The 20178-nt window shown below is 46.9% G+C and overlaps 2 protein-coding genes across 4 annotated transcripts in view; both read right to left on the reverse strand.

Annotated features, from left to right (window-relative positions):
* Positions 1–9344: 9344 nt before the first annotated feature.
* Positions 9345–10764, reverse strand: DKK1 (dickkopf WNT signaling pathway inhibitor 1). The gene is made up of 4 exons (XM_052677632.1): positions 10527–10764; positions 10292–10448; positions 10085–10195; positions 9345–10008 (listed from the first exon to the last, which is right to left on the reverse strand). The coding sequence occupies exons 1-4, from the start codon at positions 10701–10703 to the stop codon at positions 9758–9760; spliced, it is 696 nt and encodes a 231-aa protein (XP_052533592.1). The 5' UTR covers positions 10704–10764; the 3' UTR covers positions 9345–9757.
* Positions 10765–12030: 1266 nt separating this feature from the next.
* PRKG1 (protein kinase cGMP-dependent 1) overlaps positions 12031–20178 on the reverse strand; it is a 400374-nt gene continuing 392226 nt past the window's right edge. For all 3 annotated transcript variants that reach the window (XM_052677567.1, XM_052677566.1, XM_052677568.1), the window contains exons 17-18: positions 19154–19220; positions 12031–16044 (exon numbers count right to left, since the gene is read on the reverse strand). In XM_052677567.1, the coding sequence (XP_052533527.1) occupies positions 15946–16044; positions 19154–19220 (166 nt within the window). In that variant the 3' untranslated portion in view covers positions 12031–15945. The remainder of the gene's footprint in view (positions 16045–19153; positions 19221–20178) is intronic.

A 20178-nucleotide genomic window follows, 5' to 3' on the forward strand; every position in this document is an offset into this window, starting at 1 on the left:
TATAAACACGGGTGTGAATATTTTTCTTCTCTCTTCTTCAACAGTATTGGAACTTCTGATGCAGCAAATTAAGAGGTATCAAGTCTTTAAATAAAAGACCTAATTATTATAGAAATGTAGGTGTTTTTAATGGAGACAAAACGCCGTCTTGAATCTCTTCACTGCCCTCTGTTCTTTAAGCTGCCCTTCAGTGTTAACTGTATTCAAGATGCTTGTTCTCCCAAAACTGTACTTTTTATCTCACAGTAGCTTCATTCTTCATACTACTTAATTAGTAAACAATTCAAGTGCAGCGAGACTCCTTCTTTGCTTTCTATCAACACACAGCATATTTTCACTTTCAGTGTAAGACCACGGCCAAAAAAAGCATAATTGTCATTGCTATCCTGCCCGGTGTGTGAGCATTGGTAAGCAGACATCTCTGGCAAGAAGTCAGATAATTATAAGGCTGAGCTCCACCAAATAATGCAAAATTGAAACCATTCGGGCCATCGTGGTTTCTGGGATGCTTCTTGCTTGAGTGAAATTTACTCACATGAAGAAGGTTTGGCTGCTGCTGAGACATGGTTTTGGGCAAGAAGGATTGAGTTTAATTTAATCCTAACCAGAGCAAACCTGGGCTATTTGTGTGCATTCTTTGTGAGTACAACAGTGCAAAGGCTTTCTTAGGCATCCCCTGGGGTGCAGCACTGGGGGAAAATGCAAAGAATTTACCTTCTTACCACTTATAGAATATACATGGTAATGCACATGCTACTTTTGCTTGATGATTACAGTTATTTTCCCTCTTATTTTTCATGATTTGCACCAGTTAAGTACAAGAACAGCTGCTGGTCTTCATGGGGCCACAGCAGATAGATTTTCTTTGGGTTCTGAGTTGGAGGAAAAAGCAGCTTAGAAATAAGGGCAAGGAAGGACTCTCCTGAATCTTGGGGAGAAAGGAGTGATGCCCTAGTTGTAGGGAGACATGAAGGCTACTCTGCTCTTAGTGGGCACATGGGTAGCTCCATGGGTTTTTGCTGGTATATCTCTCCCTGTAGAGCTTTGAAAGGGTTTGGTCTTTCAAGGACTGAGTCAGGCTCAAAATTTGGCTAATCTGGGATGTGGACCGTGGCACAGTTCTGCTGTTCTGCTAGAAATTGAGCCTTGTTGGCCTTCTCTCATTTTGCACCCTGATTAATGTGCTTTGAGGAATGACATGTGATGCCAGCACCTGACAAACACTCCCATGATGAGAGGTGTTTGTGTGCATCATCAGCTGAAACACGACATGAGTTTTGCTAGGCAGAAAGCCCTCTCAATTCCAGGTTCCACAGCAAGAAAACATACCAAGCTCTCTTGTTTAACCCAGCCCAGAACGAATCATAAAGAAGAATTAAATAGAAATACAAATGGAGGGAATTGAGATGGTAGAGGCTTTGCTTTTGCCATCTGAAAAGAAAATAGATTTGGGCAGAAAACAAGATGCTCTTGGGATCCCACCAAAATCCACACTTTCAGTACTGCACAATGAGCTAATCCGGAACCAAATCTAACTTTAATCAGATTAGAGAAACTTTAAAAAAACTGAGTTGAAGAGAGTGTAAAGAGCTGAACATAGCTGTGTAACCTATGATGGTGGGAATAGCTGCAGAAAAGCTCTAGGCTGAAAGTAAGCAGCATACAAACATGTGAGTTCCTCGACATGCAACATACATGACTTTTTCTGGGGTCATTTCACTTTAAAACAAAATTTGTTTTGGGTCCCTGTTTTGCTAGACTGTCAATCCTTTAAACACAACAGGGTTGGTTCCTAGTTGGGGAATAACCACAAGCCAATTAGAAGTTAAATTGTTGAGCAGTATGCATCTAATTGATGTCTCTACTTTCTGCTTACTATTTTTAGCCCTTGGACGAAGCTGCAGCTCCACTGAGGGTATAATTATGTTTATTTAAAAGCAACATGTACCTCAGTGAGAAAAATAAAATCCAGCAGGCAGAGCTGTTTTTTACCAAATATACATGGGTGGGTGGTACACTTCAGGTCTAGACTGCTCTTTCTCTCATGCACTCCATCTCACATTGGGCAAATGCCCTTTTTGTTTCAACACTATGCCCACAGTAGGTGTGCATACGTGCTTTGATGCAAAGTGTATCTTCTCGATTCTTTTATCAAATTTACTGTTATCTGTTATCAGCATTTCATGGAGTCATCAAATCAGATTGGCTTAGGTTGGAGAAGCCCTTAAAGATCATCTAGTTTCAACTGTGCTGCCAAGGGCAGGGCTGACAATGCTAGATCAGGGCCCAGTCCAGTCTAGCTTTGGATGCCTCCAAATATGGGGCACTCACACGCTCTCTGGGCAGCCCGTGTCAGTGTCTAACAACTCTCTAAGTAAAAAATCTTTTCCTAATGTCCAACCTAAATCTCCCCTCGTTCTACCACTATCAAACTGTGTAAAAAGTCAGTCTGACTCCTACTCATAAACTATCTTCAAGTATTGGAAGACTTCAAGAAAAATCTTCCCAGAGCCTTCTCTTCTCCAGGCTAAACAAGCCCAGCTCCCTCAACCTTTCTTCATAGGAGTGGTTCCCCACTTTGATCATCTTTAGTGGCCCTCCTCTGGACCCACTCCAACAGCTACACATCCTCTTATACAGGGGGCCCCAGGCTTGGACACAATACTGCAGATTGGGCCTCACATGGTCAGAGTAGAGGGGGACAATCACCTCCCTTCCCCTGCTGCCACTCTTCTGTTAATGCAGCCCAGGATGCCATTGACTTTCCAGGCTGCAAGAGCACAGTGCTGGCTCATGTCCAGTCTCTTGTCTACCAGGACCCCCAAGTCCTCAGCAGGGCTGCTCTCAATGAGTTCTTCTCCCAGTTGGTACATGCATCTGGGATTTCTCTGACCCAAGTGCAACACCTTGCGCTTGGCCTTGTTAAATCTCATTAGATTCTTATATGTTCACTTTTCAAGTGTGTCCAGGCCTCTCTGGATGGTGTCTTTCCCTTTTATTGTGTCAATTGCATCACTCAGTTTGATGTCATCTGTATACTTGCTGAGGTACACAGCCCCACTGTCTATATTGTTGATAAAGATGCTGCAAAGCGCAAGTCCCAAGACAGCCCTTGGCTGATATCACTCATCACCGGCCTCCACCTGGACATAGAGCTGTTGACAGTGATCTTCTTGCTATGACCACCCAGTCAATTCATCCACTGAACAGTCCAGCCTTCAAATCCATGTCTTTCCAATTTAGAGATAAGAAAGCAGTGAAGGACTATGTCAAAGACTTTGCACAAGTCCAAGTAGATGACATCAGTTGCCCCTCCTTTGCCCACCAATGCCATCACTCCATCGTAGAAGGCCCAAAGACTTGTACACATACAGCATCATGAGGTGGTCTCAGATTTGCTCTGCTCTTACAGCGGGAGGAATTTTGCTCCCTGAACCCCTGCTTAGAAGATCAGGGACATCTGAGGCATTAGAAACCTGACCGACCATGAAGACTGAGGCAAAGAACTTATTAAGTACCTCAGCGTTCTCCTTTTGAGAGGAGGCCAGTCCTCTCTTCATTTATCAATGGGTACAATTTCCTTAGCCTCTCTTCTGCCCAGTGTAGCTAAACGATCCCTTCCTGTTGTTTTTCACAGCCAAGTTCAATTCCATTTGTGCCTGACTTCCCTGACTCCATCCCTGCACATCTGGACATCTCTAGCATCCCTGTATTCTTGGAAATGAAAGCTCCTTTGTTTTCACTTGAGTGAGATAAGGTGTCTTGGAGAGGAAGAAGGAGGACAAAGGACACAAATCCCATCAAAAATGGGAGAAGAAAAGGGTCTTTCCACAGACTTGTCAAGTGGGCATAAGAGAGCCAAGAAGCCGGAATTAAATTATAGGGAAACAATCACACAACAGCTGATGTTGGGTGGCAAGTGAGATCACCAAGTCAGAGCCATAGGAGAAGGAGAAAAGCATGAGATAGTGACACAACTACCAGAGTGGAGATGAGCAGATTTGTAACATGAAGCACAGTCTGAACACTGAGGGTGCTTAAGAGCTTTAAGAGCTTTAAGAGCTTTTTTAGCTGGGGGTTACAATGGGAGCTCTGGCTCTGATGAAATGCCACATCAGTCATCTTAGCTTTAGGAATGATAAGAAGAGAGATAGGGAGGCTGATTCATGCCTTAAAAAACTCTGGGAATGGGATGAGGCAGCTATTTCTCTAGCCTGCCCATATGACAACAACTGATCATGACCTCATCAGCTTGTTGCCTTAAAACACCCAAAGGAAGTAAGTGAAAATGAGAATTCAGCAAAATCTTGTCTTATTCTTGTTCTTAGTAAGGTCTGATTTTTCTTATTCATTTTCATTTTATGTGTCTGTTGAACAGCACATGCGAGTGCCAAACCCAACACGCACACACTGCCTCTTTTCAGTAATTTTGCATTCCTCTTTCTCAGCACAGAGGGATTTGTATTTGTCTCAGTGAAAAAGTCATAAATTTCATTTTAAAAATTCCCACATTGACTTCTCCCATCTCAACAGCTCTGCAAAAAACAGTGCTAAACCAAACCCAGTAGCACACGTTTTACAATACAAGCTGCAGAACTTCATCCTAAACAAGAAGCACATGCCCTTGGTCCTTATCTTGTTTGACAGTTTTGGTGTTAAATCTTCAAACAAGGTTATCAAAGTGATGCTAACAAGGAGGTAATAAAACTGAAATGTATGCAAACCAATGTATTTTTCTATTTAAAGTATAATATAAAAGAAATAAAAAACTCTGATCATTGAGTTACCCACACTTTCCTACAGAATGCACTTAACTCTATGATGAGAAGGTGCTGTTTTTTAATGACAGTGAAGGTATTTAACAATAATGGACTACGCAGCAGTAAGAAGTTGTGACAACAAAGGAAACTCCAGCTTTGAAAGCATCTTGCTTTACTATTTACATTACTTAAACAACGTTCTTTAAATCCACAGGCAATGTTTTCCCACAGCTTAAGGCAGACTCTGATCTGAATACAGATCAAGACACCTAAATAAGAAGAGTTTGCCTTCCTAGGCTGTAGCATTTCTGGCACAGTGAAGAATGACCTAAACAGAGGAGCTGAAGAAGGCCATCAGAAACACCACCGTGGGGCCAGCCCCACTGCCAGCGTGGGTTTAAATACTTACTGAGCCCAGGTTCTCTGGTCTGAGGGCAGTGCTTGTGTTACACAGACACATTCATATCTGTGAAGCAGGTGGGGCACACACTGTTAGCCTGTGGGACACATCACCACCACAGGACCTGCCAATGAGACCCTGTGTGAAGTTAGAAAACTCCTGGGGCAGAATGTGGGCTTTTCCCAAACACAGAACCAAAGTGTAGTGACTTTGATCTGTTGAACAGGGGAAAAAATAAAACATATACAAACATGAGGGCTGCAGATAATACCTGGGCTTTCAAATATGCACTACTGGCTTCCTGGCTTTTCTTTTATGAGCTCTAATAACAAAAGGTCAAATAAGAACCTAGAGGGCAGCAAGTAACTCAATATTCAATAGGTCAGTAAACTGCTAGCAGAGGAAGGAACATGAGATTCTGCCGGGAAATAAGGAACCTGTCGAAACTATGTGCCATGATGCCACAACGTAAGTCGACCAGAAAAATCCTGATGGGCTTAAAAAGGGGTCTGAGCAAGATTTACACTCAAAAGTTGGACTGAATGATATTTTTTAAGAACACGATACCTAAAAATATATGTGAATGTGTTTACAGCTCCAGAAAACCCTCATCTGAAGAAATTTTCTGTGCACATGACTAGTATTTCAGTGCCACGAGTTACAAGAGGAATTTTTCTCTTCCCATCAACCACTTTGGCTTCCAGAAGCATAAGGACAGAGCCTGGGAAATCCTAGTGTGAGTCCGCTGGGAACCCACCCTACATCTTCCTATTGATGCCTCTGTGCAGGGCATGATGTTAACTGCTTCTGAGCTCCTTTGGGGGAATACAAAAATCCTAAAACAAGAATTAAAACATCAGTAATTCAGGTTCCAGGGCTTCCCTTTCATACCCCTATTGCTTTTTTGTTATCAGACATAAGATTTATGAGGCAGAAGTGGTGGTGACGCACTGGAACAGATTGTGGATGTGGATACCCCATCCTTGGATGCATTCAAGGCCAGGCTGGATGTGGCTCTGGGCAGCCTGGTCTGATGGCTGGCAACCCTACACATAGCAGGGGGTTGAAAATAGATGGTCATTGTGGTCCTTTTCAACCCAGGCCATTCTATGATTCTGTGATTCCACAGAATCACCAATATGTCCCTATCTGCCCCCAAAAAGCACGTCTCCAAGCAGGGACTGGAAGCTCTCCCCAACCCATGGGGGGAAAATATACTTTAATATTGCTCATATCAGTGCTTTGTCTTGACGAGAAAAAAAAAAAAAAAAAGGTTAGAGATTAAGTGATCCCTCTGCAGGGACAAGGGATCTTCTTGGGCTCTTCACTTTGAGCACAGCCTGTGCATCCTTGAATGCAAGATGCAAGTGTCCAAATAGGGGAAGGGATCTGGGTTTGTTCGCTATCAAGGCCATTGCTCATTCCCTGCTCAGGCTGGACCTTGGCCAGAAGGAACTGAGTTTCTTGCATGAACATTTATGGCCAGGCATTCCTCTAGCTGGTGCAGCTGAGCCTCAGAAATGTGCGGTGCCTGGGACAGCAGAGCCACAGGGAAGGGTCAGCGTGGGTTGAGCCATCAGGACTGCCTAAAGCTGGTTTGTAATGCAGTGCATGGGGAAGAGTCAGAGAAAAGAGCCTGGGCACGAGAACCGGAGTCCAGAACCCACCTGGCCAAGACTATCTGACTTCTCACTGGGTTGTCACCTTGAAGTGCCCCCCTAACCTCATGGGGCCAGCTGGAAAGGTGCAGAGCAGCAGAAGGAATCAATAGGAGATGGAGAACTAACTGTAAGGCACAAGGTCAAAACAACACAGGAATGCCTGTGTTGCACTGTTGCCCAGGATTAAAAAATAACAAACAAATCCATTTTTGAACGTATACTACATTTTGGCTTGAGAAGGCTTTACATTCTTTGTTGAGGGACTCAAAACACATCAAAGCCATTATAATTCTCATAAAACCCCCAACAGGGATATTAATTGAAAAGCGTGCAGTAGAATCAAATGTTTCCATTTTGTGTTTTTGAAAGCACATCCGCCTATTGGCGCAGGCAGACAAAGTGCTCTGCTAGGAGCCCTCCATCAGGCATGACAAAGATGGATTTTTCACTTTCCGAGGAGGAAATCAGGAAGGAGGATCGATGGGTTGGAGACCTGGTTTGCCAAGGGTCATGTTTCCAGTGCTGGAGCTCTTGTACAACTACTTACCCTTCTGAAAATCAGCATCTTGAAAGGAAGCTTAGTTAAAAATTAAAAAGAAAACAGTAGAGCAGTGCTTTCTGTGTGCCTGACACCCACATGCTTGTAGCCCCACAACACGTTCTCTAAGAGCCAACAGCCAACTGCAGGGCCCTGTGGTGCCAGTACCTAAAAAAAACAGACAAAAAGCAATAATTAGTTGCTCCCCTCGTTATTTCAAAGGGGGGAAATCCTCTCCTGACCCAGCTTGGAACTGAAGGGACTCAGTCCTACAAGCATCCCTGACTCCCAGCCGAGCCTTTCCGTGGGCTGTGCCCATTTGCATGCCGATGCCTAATTGCTCACCTCAATCAGCCGCTAACGGGTCTGGTCCCTCCCCGGGCTCTGCCCAGAAGCATCCCAAAGGCTCTGGCTTGTCCTCGTCTCATCCTCTGCTGTTAATTAGGGACACAGCTCAGGCACTGGGGGGGTGGAAGCTGCAAAAAAAGCAGTAGTCAGTAAACAGTGATATGCATCCCTTTGGAGAGGCTGAGCCCTCCACCAGACCCCTCCTGCTGAATCATCCCTCTGGAAGGCTCAGCCGCTCTCAGAGAGCTCCAAAGTCCAGCCCAGCCTATGCAGGCACCTCCAGAACGGCCCCACATGGACCATGGTACTGAAGTGGTCGCACCATAGGCTCTAACGGAAATGTCACACATCAAACCATGCACACAGTGCCTCAGCAATAATGCACACCTCTGACAGATGGGGAATGTGTATTAGATGCTCTTCTGCTGCTCTGAGAAACAAAGAACAGCTTTACTGTTTATCAGTGCCAGTAATGATATATAACTTCTTAGATCACCTCTGATAATGCTTTCAGCTGTATGACCAGGAGCAGCGCATAAACAAGGGGTGCTAAGCCTCTTCCCCCCCTCTCCCCCCATCCATCCCCCCCAACAAAACCTGCTTATTGTGTCTCCTGCTCATGCTTTGATCTTTTATTTCTCCCCGGTGAATCATTTCACCGGTGCCATCCTGAGACACTGATGTCAACGAGCCGCGGCAGTTGAGCTGCGTGCAGGCAGCAGTAAATTCAAAGTAAGGGGACCGCTTCAGCCTGTCCTTTCCAAGTCTGATCAGTGCGTGTTCTGCTCCCCATAAGCCCCTGCAGGGGGACGTGGAGCTGCCGCCCGGCGGCTGAAGGGGCGGCCCAAGGGCTGTGCTCACGGAGAGGATGCGAAAAGTGAATAGGTGAGTGGGAAAGTGAATAGATGAGTGGGAAAGGTTTGATACCCTGCAGTGCTGAACTGAATGATACTGTTCTGTATGTCAGAGACGAAATACATCACCTCAGCACCAGAGTTGAGTGCATCTAAATACCACCCGTGCCTCTGCACACAGCCAGCTGCTGACACTGCCCCAGCGTGAGTGACTGGTGTTGGGCACAATTGCAACTGCTTGTAGAACAGTGCTTTTTTTAAAAAAAACAACTACTACTTATAAAAGTAACTGCAGTGCTCAAGCCTTTGAAGCATGACCTCACTGGCTGGGATGCTCCAAGCACCGGTTCAGGCTGCAGCACTGGGAGAATCCATTCCCTGCACTGTCAGCACAGCTGCCCTGAACCCATTCCCTTGGCTCAATACTGGGCTGGGGCAGCCAGTGCCAACCTCAGCCACTCTCTGACAGCAGTCACTCTCGGTGCACGGACATATTGCAGGTAGCTCTGTCAGGCTCTGTCCCCGATATGTCAGCAGTCTGGGTAGTCCCAGAGGTCACTAAGCAGGAGAGTTAATGCCACAGGCATTAGTACCGGAGGTCAGGTCGCGGTAAAACACCAAAGGGATGCTGTGCTTCGGGAGCATTCCTGCAGACGGCACTGCAAGGGGCTGGGAGAGCTCCCACTCACACCCTTCCCTCCCTCCACACCACCACCCCAGAGGGAAGAACTGAGCGACGTACTGCCAGGTGAAGCGAAAAATAAAACTTTATTGTGCCCAGAGCGGCGCGACCGCACGGCTCAGGGCCGGGGCCGCTGAGGTCCCGCTCTGCGACCCCGCCGCCTCCGTAGGGCATCGCCCCGGAGCGTGGCACAGCACAGCCTGGGCTGCCCTTCACCTGAAGGGGCGGCCGCGTCCATTGAGAGCAACTGGAAACCCAGTGCATACCACGTCCCAGTCCTGGCTGGAGGAGCGTCCGGGAGGCTCGCTCAGAACGTCTGTACACTAAGTGCCACCTCCATATTCACAACACAGTAACGTACTGCAATCAGTCGCTTAAGAGTAGTTCCCTCGAGAAACAACCTTCTGCTCCGGCTGTGCGCACAGCGGGGAGCTCTCACGAGCGGGGCCAGAGTCCATCCCCCCGTCTGTCCTTCCGTCCGTTCGTCCATCCTCGGTCTGCCCCCCGGTGTCGCTCAGTGCCGCTGGCAAGTGTGCAGGCGGGAGGCGTCGGGACCGCCGCGGTCGCGCTGCGGGCGGCACGCCATGCCCTCGGCGCAGGGGCAGCGCTGGAAGATCTCGAGGCCGTGGGCTCCTTTCCGGCGGTGCCGGGTGCACACCTGCCCCTCGCGCAGCACGGGTTTGCAAATCTTGGACCAGAAGTGGCGGGCGCAGCACAGCCCCGCTGCGCAGTCCGACGACCGCAGGCAGAAGTCGCCCTCCTCACCTGCGGACGGGAGGGAGGTCAGCGCCGAGTTCCGACGGCGCCTTGCGGCCGCGCCGCTCCCCGGGGCCGTGCTTACCTTTGGCGTCGGGCGGCCAGGCGGGCGCGGGCGTCCGTCGGGGCAGCGCCTCTGGGCCGGGTTCGTCCAGCTCGGGAACGCCGGGCGGGGGCTCGGGGGGCGTGCAGAGCCCTGCGGGGTGGGGAGGGGGAAGCAGCTCCGTCAGCCCCGCGTGTTCCCCCCCATCTCCCCGCCCAGCGCGCGCCTCACGGCCCGGCCGTCCCTCACCGTTGCTGCAGGCCGTGCCCGGGCAGCACATGGCGTCGCGTAGGCAGCGCTTGCGGCGTCTCCGGCACGCGAGGCAGAGCGGGGGGCCACCGCCGCGGGCCGCCCCTCCACAGAATTCGTCGGGGCCGCAGTCCTCGTCCTCGGAGCAGGGGAAGGGCTGCGGGCGGGCAGAGGGTCAGTGCCGCTTCCCACCGCCCGGTAACCCCCGGCAGCCCCCGGGCCGCCCCGCTCCTACCTGCCGGGTGGCGGCCGGAGGCGCCTTGTTGCTGCCGTCGAAGGGCGCAGGGGCGGCGGCGGCGGGGGCGGCGCTGGCGGCCGCCCCCACCTTGATGGCGTTGGAGCTGAGGCCGCCGCCGGCCCCCGCCCGCCCAGCGCAGCTCAGGGCCGCCAGCAGCGCCAGCAGAGCCCGCATCGCCCGTCCGTCCCGACCCGTACGCCCCGTCCCGTCCGTAACTCCGAGCTGCGCTCCCTGCCCCCGAGCAGCACTACCTGCCCGCCGCCGCCTCTTTATACCCGGGGGGCTGCCTCCTGCGCCCGCCCTTCGGGGAGGAGGGATGGGATTTCAAAGGGCCCCGGGGGGCTGTGCCGCTGTTTCCCCCCCCCGAGGGAGGGGATTTCGCAACGGCGGCGGCAGCTCCGCCGAGCTCCCTTCCTGGCGCCAGCGCAGACCCGCAGGAAGGGGCCGCTCAGCACCCCCGGCCCCGCGGAGTTTGGGGGGGCTGGAAGAGAGCCCGCCCCGTCGGAGCCCCCCCGTGCACTCGGCTGACCTCGGCCGGGGGGGCCTCGCCGCGGCGGGGGGAGCGGGGCCGGGCCAGGCTGTGCCTTTGATGCGCGGAGATCAAAGGGGCGCGGCTCCCCCCGCCCCTCGCCCTCGGGGCCCCCGACGGCGCGGCTGCGCCATTGCGCCCCCTGGCGGCCACGACGGGGAACGGCGGCGAGAAGAACTCCGTTGGCCACGGGCGCCCGTAGAGTCGTGCTCCTCCTTTCTTTCTTTGTTTCTTTTTTTTTTTCTTTTTTTTTTTTTTTTTTTTTTTCCCCTTTTATTTTTTAAATTGAATGTTCTGGGGGAAAACGCAGCCCCAGCTGGGCTCGTGATGGTGCCGCCTGAGCAGATCCTGGGGGGATCAAGCCCATCACCATCACGTCCCACTGGGCCAAAACCTGGTGTCTGCTGCAGCTGCTAGCAAGCATTACACGCCATTGCCACACTTACGCCGACCCCAATGCATTCCTCTCAGAAGGAGGGGACCAGCCCTGTATCCTTGCAAAGTGCCAGCTTTTTGCCTTCCCCTCTCCCATCACTCATCCTGCATGACAGCAGGGACAGAGGCAGCATCACTTGTGAGCCACTCTGGTGTAGGTGTTGATCACAACTGGCATCGGGTCTCTGTGCTCTTCATGCCCTGCTGCTGATGGCAGCACATAAAACACTGGGTGTACTGTTCACCCCTGAAGATCAAACGTGCTGTAAAGATGCTTATTGCTCAGTGTGATCATGGAGTAATGTGGGCTGGAGATGCCCATGATGTGCGATGCAGGACCCCTGCCTGCCCATTGGGGTGCCCATGGCCACTGCCTACTGACCACGGCAACCACAGCTTCCTGCAGTGTCACACGACACTTCGCTTGGTTAACTATCTCCTACTGCAGATCACCACAAAGCAGGGTAAAATAACCCAACCGAACAGCAGAACCAGCCCCAAGCTGACTCCTGCTGAAGACAGATGTCAACGCGCTGCTCAAAAGTAATTATTTTTATTTCAACTCTATAAAGTATACAACAGGCACTCAGCAATTACAGCTGCAGGGAAAATACAGAGCAAAACAAAAGCGGTTAAGTTCATGAAAAAAGTTCTTAAATCTACATCAAAAGAGTGCAACTGGTCAACAACCGTTGAATGACAGACCTTTTTTTTCCTGACAAACAAAAAACTCTTTTATGTAGAATCCATCATAATACAAAAACCAGAGAAATAAGAACACAAAAATAAAGGACCAGTGTCAGAACAGCATGGATTGGACTCAGGATGAGACAACTCCGAATGACATTTCCCTTTGGCTGCTAATGCCTGGAGTTGCCCATGTCTCAGCACAGCACCCGCTGGGCTGCCGGGAGAAGTGAGGAGGCTCTGGGCAGCTCTGTGGTGCTGCGTCCCCCAGGGGGGGCATTTGCTTTTGTAGGGGCATTTGGTTTCATGACAGAGACTTGGTGGCAAGTTCCATTCAGGTGCTCATCTTTTTTTTCTGGGCAGGATATTGAGTGTGGGTTTATAAAAGATGATGGGAGCTGGACTGCACGATGGGCTGGAGCTGCACAGCATAGCGGAACAGGAATACCTGTGTACAGACTGATAGGATGTCATATATTAATTTGACCTGCACATACATTTATACATTTCACAGAAATGACTCTGTATCTCATTAACAGATACACAGCTCTGGTACATTTAACAGAAATAAGAGAACGACTTCATCATTTCTGTAGTTCATCAATATTATATAATAAAGGCTTATAAATTGTCAGCAGAAAGAACTGTAAAACGCAGCAAGCTAAGAAAGGACAACATTTTGAGGTGTGTTTGTCTTTGTCATGCAGCATAACACCAAATCTGTATTTTGTTATAGGATGCCATGGATTTAAGGCACTTGCAACAATGCCAGATAGCTATCGTGTTCTAAACCTATGGGACGATGAGTAACAGTACAGTCGACATAAAGTTTAATAATACTGACAGTTATGACATTAATTCAAGTCTACTTGGATCTAAAAACATTACATTACAAATAAGAAAATGAAGAAGTAATGCCATGGAACTCTAAATAAAAAGTTATATGAGTACCACAAAATATCAACACGAAAATATCTATTTACAGAAATATTTGCTTGTGGTCCTGTTGTTAAATTAGAGTTTGCTATGAATAATGCAGCACTGTAAGAAGCTACAGATCATCTGTCTCTTATGACACTGACCGTAATACACTTGCTTTAAATACGGGAGCTGATATCCCCTTACGTAAATACACCGCCATCCCATATATCAAAAAAGGAGACAAAGAAGAAAGGACAGTAAGTGGGAACACAGAGGCAATCAGTTGTGAATATATATATATATATATATTATGCAACTCAAATATATTACTTATAAATGAAGGCGTCTATAATATACATACGCTAAGTTTGTTTTTAAAGGGTGCCGAGTAGAGGTGATGGAAGAAGTTGAGTGAGGTGTCTGATACCAAAATAAATCTATTTTCAGTACAGTGCATGCCACACGATTCAGGTCTCGTGTGTGGCACAAGGAAAATAGGCAGGAAGGAAGAAAACAATGCATCAGCCCCTTGAAACCTTTCTTTTCATAAGGATAGGAGTTGCACCGAGAGCTGTGGCGCTCCTGGCCATCCTTTACTCAAAGGCAACTGAACCTCTGCTGCTCAGTTACACACTGAGGCAGCCTACCCTGTCTGTTCTGCAGAAAGCCAAAAGATGCTCCAACTTTTCTCCTCCGTGGCACGCACAGCATTGAGTGAAAATCTGGAAGGAGGTGGGTTAACAACTCAGCCATAGTGCGGCCATTGCCCATCTGCCCGTCTGCTTGGATAATGGGTGAGTATTTTAGCCCCAGTGTTCAGCGTTTGCTTTCAGTGTTTTCAACCTTTCTGTGGAAAAGTAAGAGCTAGTCCTATACAGGAAATACCTGGTAGATGCAGTGACTGTCTTTACCCTACAGTTTTCAAGGCAAACGAATCTTAACATACTGCTGCGTGAGATGAGCGAGCACAGGAATAACCTGGTGTCCAAGAGCGGATGTCGTTGCCCTTCCCTTCTGCATAACTATGGAGAAAATTCAGCCAACGGACTGGGTCTGAAGGGGCCCATGACAAGCGAGCTCTGTAGGCTGCTGAAAAACAGCAGACACTGCGGGTGCTCTAAAAGAAGCGGAAGAAACATCTTTTTAACATGCTCTATTAAGTGGGTCGCTTTCAATAGGAACATGGAAAAGATTCAGCACTGGAGAAATAATTTTTTCTGAACATTGGTAAGCAAAAGTTGATCTTTTGACTGCCAGTGTATGTAACAGCTCTTGAGATCAAATGGGGTAGCGTTTGCTAATTGAGAGGTCCGTTAGAGAGATGGAAATCTGATGTTTCTTGTTGGTACAAAGGGATACGCTTCATGTCCCAAGTACTACACAAGTAGGCATATAGAACAGGATTCCCTTGTTATGCATGTATAAATGAGAAGAGGCTTCACTAAAGCAAAGGAAAAGTTGTGGAATCCACGGGAAGATGCATACACACCATCATCCTTTCCTCCTCTCTTTTTTCATACGAGTCGACTCAGCTTTGGCCATCCCCAGGCCTTAAACACGGTCGCTGGGGACATGGTGTGCTGGAGATAAGGCAGGCCAGTAAATCTCACACAAACACAAGAAATATCAGGTTTCCATGTTATTCAACTGACTTTCCTGCGTAAGTCCTTCTGATTTAGTTCAATGAGGCATTAGGATTACATTTTTAAGGGCAATTTAAAAACAGAGCAAGCAAACTGGCCCTCCATCACATATTCTGTTGTCTTCATCAGCTTTGTAATTAACATGGAAGAGATGCAGACACGGAGACATGAACTCATCTGTTCTGAGAGAATGATGGAGAATGATGCCTCTTGCTACATATTTCTGAAAGGGTGGCTGACTGAATCGGTATATTCACAGATGAGGGATGTACATAGCACCTATAAAATGCATTATGGGCCTTACATTTCTCCTTTGGGTTCTGGAAAGTTACAAGTTAAGCTTAGTTTTATGCCTAATAGCTCACTGATAAGACCGGTTGGCTGCTGTCATTTTACTATAGGACCATTATTTAAGCACTGTTTATATGTGAAACTGAGAATGTTATGATTTCTTTTTTCATGCACTTACGTATTTCTACCAAAGGAAAGGAAAAAAACACAAATGTCATGTTACATTATGTTCTCGGCTGTATGAGAGAAGCGACCCATATCTGCCTCAACAGGATCTAGAGCAGTTGTGCTTTTGTTTCACCAGGTTAAAAAAAAAGTCTCAGAAAGAAAGACGAAGAGTAACATTCAGTCTTGTCGTGAAATACTGCTTGGAAAGAAAAAGGACAAACTGTACCACTGCTTTGACATGAACTCTTTGACCAGCATTGTTGTGGTCCTCCTTTGTTCCTGGACTGGCCAACAGTGGAAGACCTACCGAGTTGAGTGTGAGAGAAGCCCAAATCCTGTACTGTATTTAGCTACAGCACTTAATAAATTACTACTGATCCTACTGATAAAGCCAGTACCTCGCAGCTAGAATTAATTGTGTCTTACACTATGAATCTTTCAACATTTGTAATTGGAGCGTAGCAAGATCGTTGCGGTGATAAAAAACATATTTCTCTACTGGTGAAAGGCTTTGCGTCAGGACCACCATGTCAACTGCTAGATTAAGTCTGAACATAAAACATGAAGAGCACTATTATCATCTAAGCAATAAGTCCTAATGCCACTGTAGTTACTGTAGCAGCATCAATCAAGGCATCATGGTGACCCCGAGCACGAATCCTCCCCGGTTCTCTCAGTTTCGCTGGCAGCCATGTCCCAGAAAGCTGTCTTCAGCAAGGCAGAAGCAGGTAAGAGAAATACATTAAAAATCTATGTCCCATCCTGAGTTGTCATCAGGAGGTGGTTCATCGTTGTCCTCAGGGAAGCTGTCGAAATTGCTTGTGTCTGTTGGAGATGCAACCTGTGGAAAGGACAGAGCAAAAGAGATGGGGACCGTCATCAGAGCTGTCTTTGGGAACCTCTACAGATCTCTTCATCTTACAACAGCAATCATTCAAAAGTATTCAGTGGGTTTTTTTTTACTCTTTCTATTTGCTCTGGTCCCAGAAATACAGCTGTGGACCAGAAAATTCTAGCTGCAGCAGGCCAGCAAAGTTCCTATTGATGTGAATGACCTAGGGCCTCGAGAGGCCTCAAGAACTTTTCTACCAATTGGGATAAGGTTGGCAGAAAAGACTTGGACTGCCAGGCACACCCTTCTTCCCCAAAGCCCAGAATTCCCAGTTTATGCCTCCAGGATCCTGAATTTGAGGATGTGAGCTAGGCTATTTTTTTTTTTTTTTTTTTCTCTTCATGGTGATAACTTAAACTTTTTTACAATGAGACCATTATGTATTCCAAACAATTGGAAAAAAATAAAACAAAAACAAAAAAATAAGCCAGCAGCTTCCAAGGCCAAAATAATCAACGTCATACTGAAGAAGCACCTTGAGCAGACAGTGCAGGCTGAAGAGGACTGCACTTGACATAGCAGTGCTGTGCAGGGAACACCTTATTTTTTAGCCAACCTACAGTCCATGAGGTGTATTTGATACTGGATAATTCACTACTCAGCTGCATTCACCAGCTGCTGAAAATGTCTTGGGGAAAAAGCTGCTGAAAATGTCTTGGGGAGCTCCTTGCATATTCAACTCATTGTGAAATCAAAGAAACAAAAAGCAATACAACTGTATTATGGATATGCTTATTTTCTTTTTTTTAGTTATCCAAGTCTGTTTACTTTGTTGGTAACAGCACCATCGTGTTGGAGAACCCTTACCCGTACAATTCTCATCCTTGTTGAGTTCTGAGTTCTGCTTTCCTCCATGGTCCCTTGTGCTGATCCATGTGTCTCTGTTTCTTTCAGCACATCCCTATGTGAGTTCTATCTCTGGGAGAAGCATCTCCATCCGAGAGGATAAAGCACAAGTGTTGGCACCACCCTTCTGGTCTCTTACCAACATCTTGTGAGGAATGATGGCACAGAGATCTGTGCTATAAAAGCTGTGATACAAGACAGCACATCTTTGGAAGAGTCATGATAGACTGAACCTGTGGTATCAAGGGTCAGCTGCTCCCTGAAGCAACATCGCAGCAGCAGGCTGTAAACTGAGTTCGATCCTAAAACCCCATGGAGCGAGGGCTAAAGATCTTTTGACTGCTTTACTAGTAGTACTAAGAGTTAAGGAGCTGTAACAGGCCTATTTCTGAAATATTTAAATAGTAACAACAAAAAAAGCTAGTCTCCATGTTTAGCTGTCCTGACTCCTTCCCAGCTAAGGAGGGAAGGTGCACTGATGGAAGGAAAAACTGATTTCTTCTCCCAGAGATTCATGTTTTGGGTGGCTTTCCAGATATGGTCCTTACTGAGAGTTGGGACTTGTGCCACAGAAGCTGAGCTGGCAGTGGAAAATCAAGCTGAGTGGGACTGACAGCTTCAGGGCTGGAAAAATGTCAGTAAGGTTCACTTAGTAATGGAAGTACATTTTGGAGAGGATGTCAAGAAATAATCCTAACAAAGAGTGTTGGCACTCACACAATCCTTTCCAGACATCATGTTTTTTCTAGCTGAAGTGTAACTTCCTGCAGAAAACACCAGAGAACGGCCTTCCTCTTAGCAGTGCCAAAGGGGCAAAGACCACTTCTGGTGGTGGAGCTGTGACATGGAGCCATTTATGCTCATGGACACCAGGTACTACTAAAGTCACCACTGCTGGTTCTTCAGTCAGAGGGGTAGACCTGCAGGGTTGACACATGCACTGGGTAAAAGCAGCATTGTAAATGCTCTTGCTAAACTGAAAACCCGCTAAAAGAATTACAAAAACTTCCCTGGGCGTTTACATCTACGCTAGCATCCTGCACAATGCACGGGTAAATCAGGAACTGAAATTAATATAAAGAAATAAACCTGATTTCATTGCCTGACTTGAAACGTGGCAAACAAGTTATTGGAAAACTAACAGTCATTACAAATCAGCTTAAAGAAAAAAAAATGCAGTTTTGATTTACAGAACATCTACAAGCTGTTTGGGGATTCTGCCTTAGGCATTTCTTCTGCTGGCTGTCAGTGATTTTGGTAGCCCATAGGGAAAAGGGGAGACACAAAACCCCTTTGCTCTTTCCTAGACATTAGGAGAAATTTGGGATGGCGGATTCAACTCTGGAGCCATTCCTGCTGCTGCTGCAGGAGGTACTGGACCACGGGCAGACTGAGCAAAGGGGTGCAATTAAACACGATTGCTAATGTCATTCTCTCGTTGATCCATTGGGAGAGGCATGGAGAGAAAGAGATTAAGTTGAAACAAGGAGGAGAGGCTGCCAAACAGAAGGGGCCAAGGTAATTTCTATCAGCTAATCCTGTTTGGTTTCCCTTTGCAGTGGGCTTTGTGGGTAAAGAGCTCACAAAGACATCAAAGGAAGAGCTCTGCTGCAAAGGAAAACGAGTAGAGCTGTACCTCTGAGTCTGCTCCCAGTTAAACATAAACCAGTCAGTAACAGGGCTTTTCATGTAGGACATGGAAAAAAAGGGTAACAAGCACAAAAGAAAAGAAGAAGGAAAGGTTAATGCAAAAGAAAGGGAGATGGCATACAAATCCTACTTGTCCATCAAAAAAAAAAAAAAAAAAAGAGTAAAGGACAAAAAGGAGGACACATCTGAGAAAAGGGGTGAAAGTAGCAGCTCCCTGCTGGAATGTGCAAAGTGGATGAAGAAACATGCGCAGCAGGTGAAAAAGAGAAAACCATGTAGTAGTGAGTGATTCTGCCCAGGCAGCCACGAGGATTTCATCACAGTTATGTCCCTAAAAAGCCATCTGCTGGAAGAAACTGCCAGGAGACAAAGTATAAGTGGAAGTGTATCTGAATTGACTTCTTAAATCGGGTTTTGCTTTATTTTGTTCAACAAGCACACTCAGATGAAATAAACCACGTGCTGTCACCACTTCACTATAGTATACTAGTGTCCAAAGCTCACAAAATTCATGTTACAGAGATATATTGGCTGGGAACTAGAAAAAAGCAGTAAAACTTACACTTGGTATTATAGGAGGTGTCAGTGTCCCTTTTCGTAACCCTTCCCAGTTAAAGCCTTCAAACCATCTGTAAGAGAGAGAAGAATAAAGCAGGTCGGGAAGTTAGAAATGTGGTTAAAATATCAGACTGTGAAATTTAAATTGCTTAAACTGTAGCTTTTAACTCCTGCAGCCATGTTCTTCAAACTCCCTAATTAGCCCTTATCATTTTTGCAATCATGTTTGTATACATTTTCTTGGCTGAAAATGGATTGTGTCGCAAGCTAGTGGGGACATCACAGCAAGTACAAATTATCAGTGCTCAGAAGAAAACTGCTCCTCACTGCAGGTGTCCTTGCAGCTGCTCTTTCCTTCCTGTATGGTCAATCCCTCCCATATAGTCAGACACTAATATCTAATGGGCTAATGGCCTAATACAGTGTGGGCTGAATGGTGAGCTCTGAGCTGAGTTGTGAGTTGAGTCTACCCCCAAAATGTCCATCCAATGCACTTCTGTTGCTTTGGGGATGGAAGCAGAGAAGGATGAGCACAGATGGTTGAGGTAACCCAACTCTGTGGTGGTCCCTAACTTGTTTTTTCCTTTCAAATAGAGTGAAAACTCTGCAACAAATTTCTGTGGCAAAACAGAGCTTATAAAATATAACTTAAGAACCCTCTCCTGTCAGACCAAAAGCTTTGATGAATTAATGTTACGGGTGGAAATAAAGTTTGTTTTGGGAGGAGGGAAACTTTGGGAAATTATTCAGCAAACCAAAGAAACGCAAGCAGGCAGTGGCAGAGCTGGATTGTTTCCAAACATGTTTCTGCATTCAAGTAATTCAAGTATAATGGTCAATGTGCAGTGCGTTTTGGTCATAGGCAAAGCTGGAATCTATACCAAAATACAGGGAAAAAAACATCCAACATAAATTCAGTTAGACTTTAAAGCACAATAGGAGGGGAAGGTCAAAGGACCTTAAGAAATGTGGGTTTTGCTGCAAATGAAAGAGCTTGAAATGTGTGTTTCTGGGGGTTAAAATGTTGGA

Source organism: Tympanuchus pallidicinctus, unplaced genomic scaffold (genome assembly GCF_026119805.1).
Source record: "Tympanuchus pallidicinctus isolate F22 unplaced genomic scaffold, pur_lepc_1.0 scaffold16, whole genome shotgun sequence".
Taxonomy (NCBI): Eukaryota; Metazoa; Chordata; class Aves; order Galliformes; family Phasianidae; genus Tympanuchus; species Tympanuchus pallidicinctus.

Coding starts and splice junctions, on each gene's coding strand:
- DKK1 (XM_052677632.1), bottom strand. CDS start 10,703: ATGCGGGCTCTGCTGGCGCTGCTGGCGGCCCTGAGCTGCGCTGGGCGG. Junction 10,196..10,291: donor GGGCACGGCCTGCAGCAACG/GTGAGGGACGGC, acceptor CCCACCCCGCAG/GGCTCTGCACGCCCCCCGAG. Junction 10,009..10,084: donor CTGGCCGCCCGACGCCAAAG/GTAAGCACGGCC, acceptor TCCCGTCCGCAG/GTGAGGAGGGCGACTTCTGC.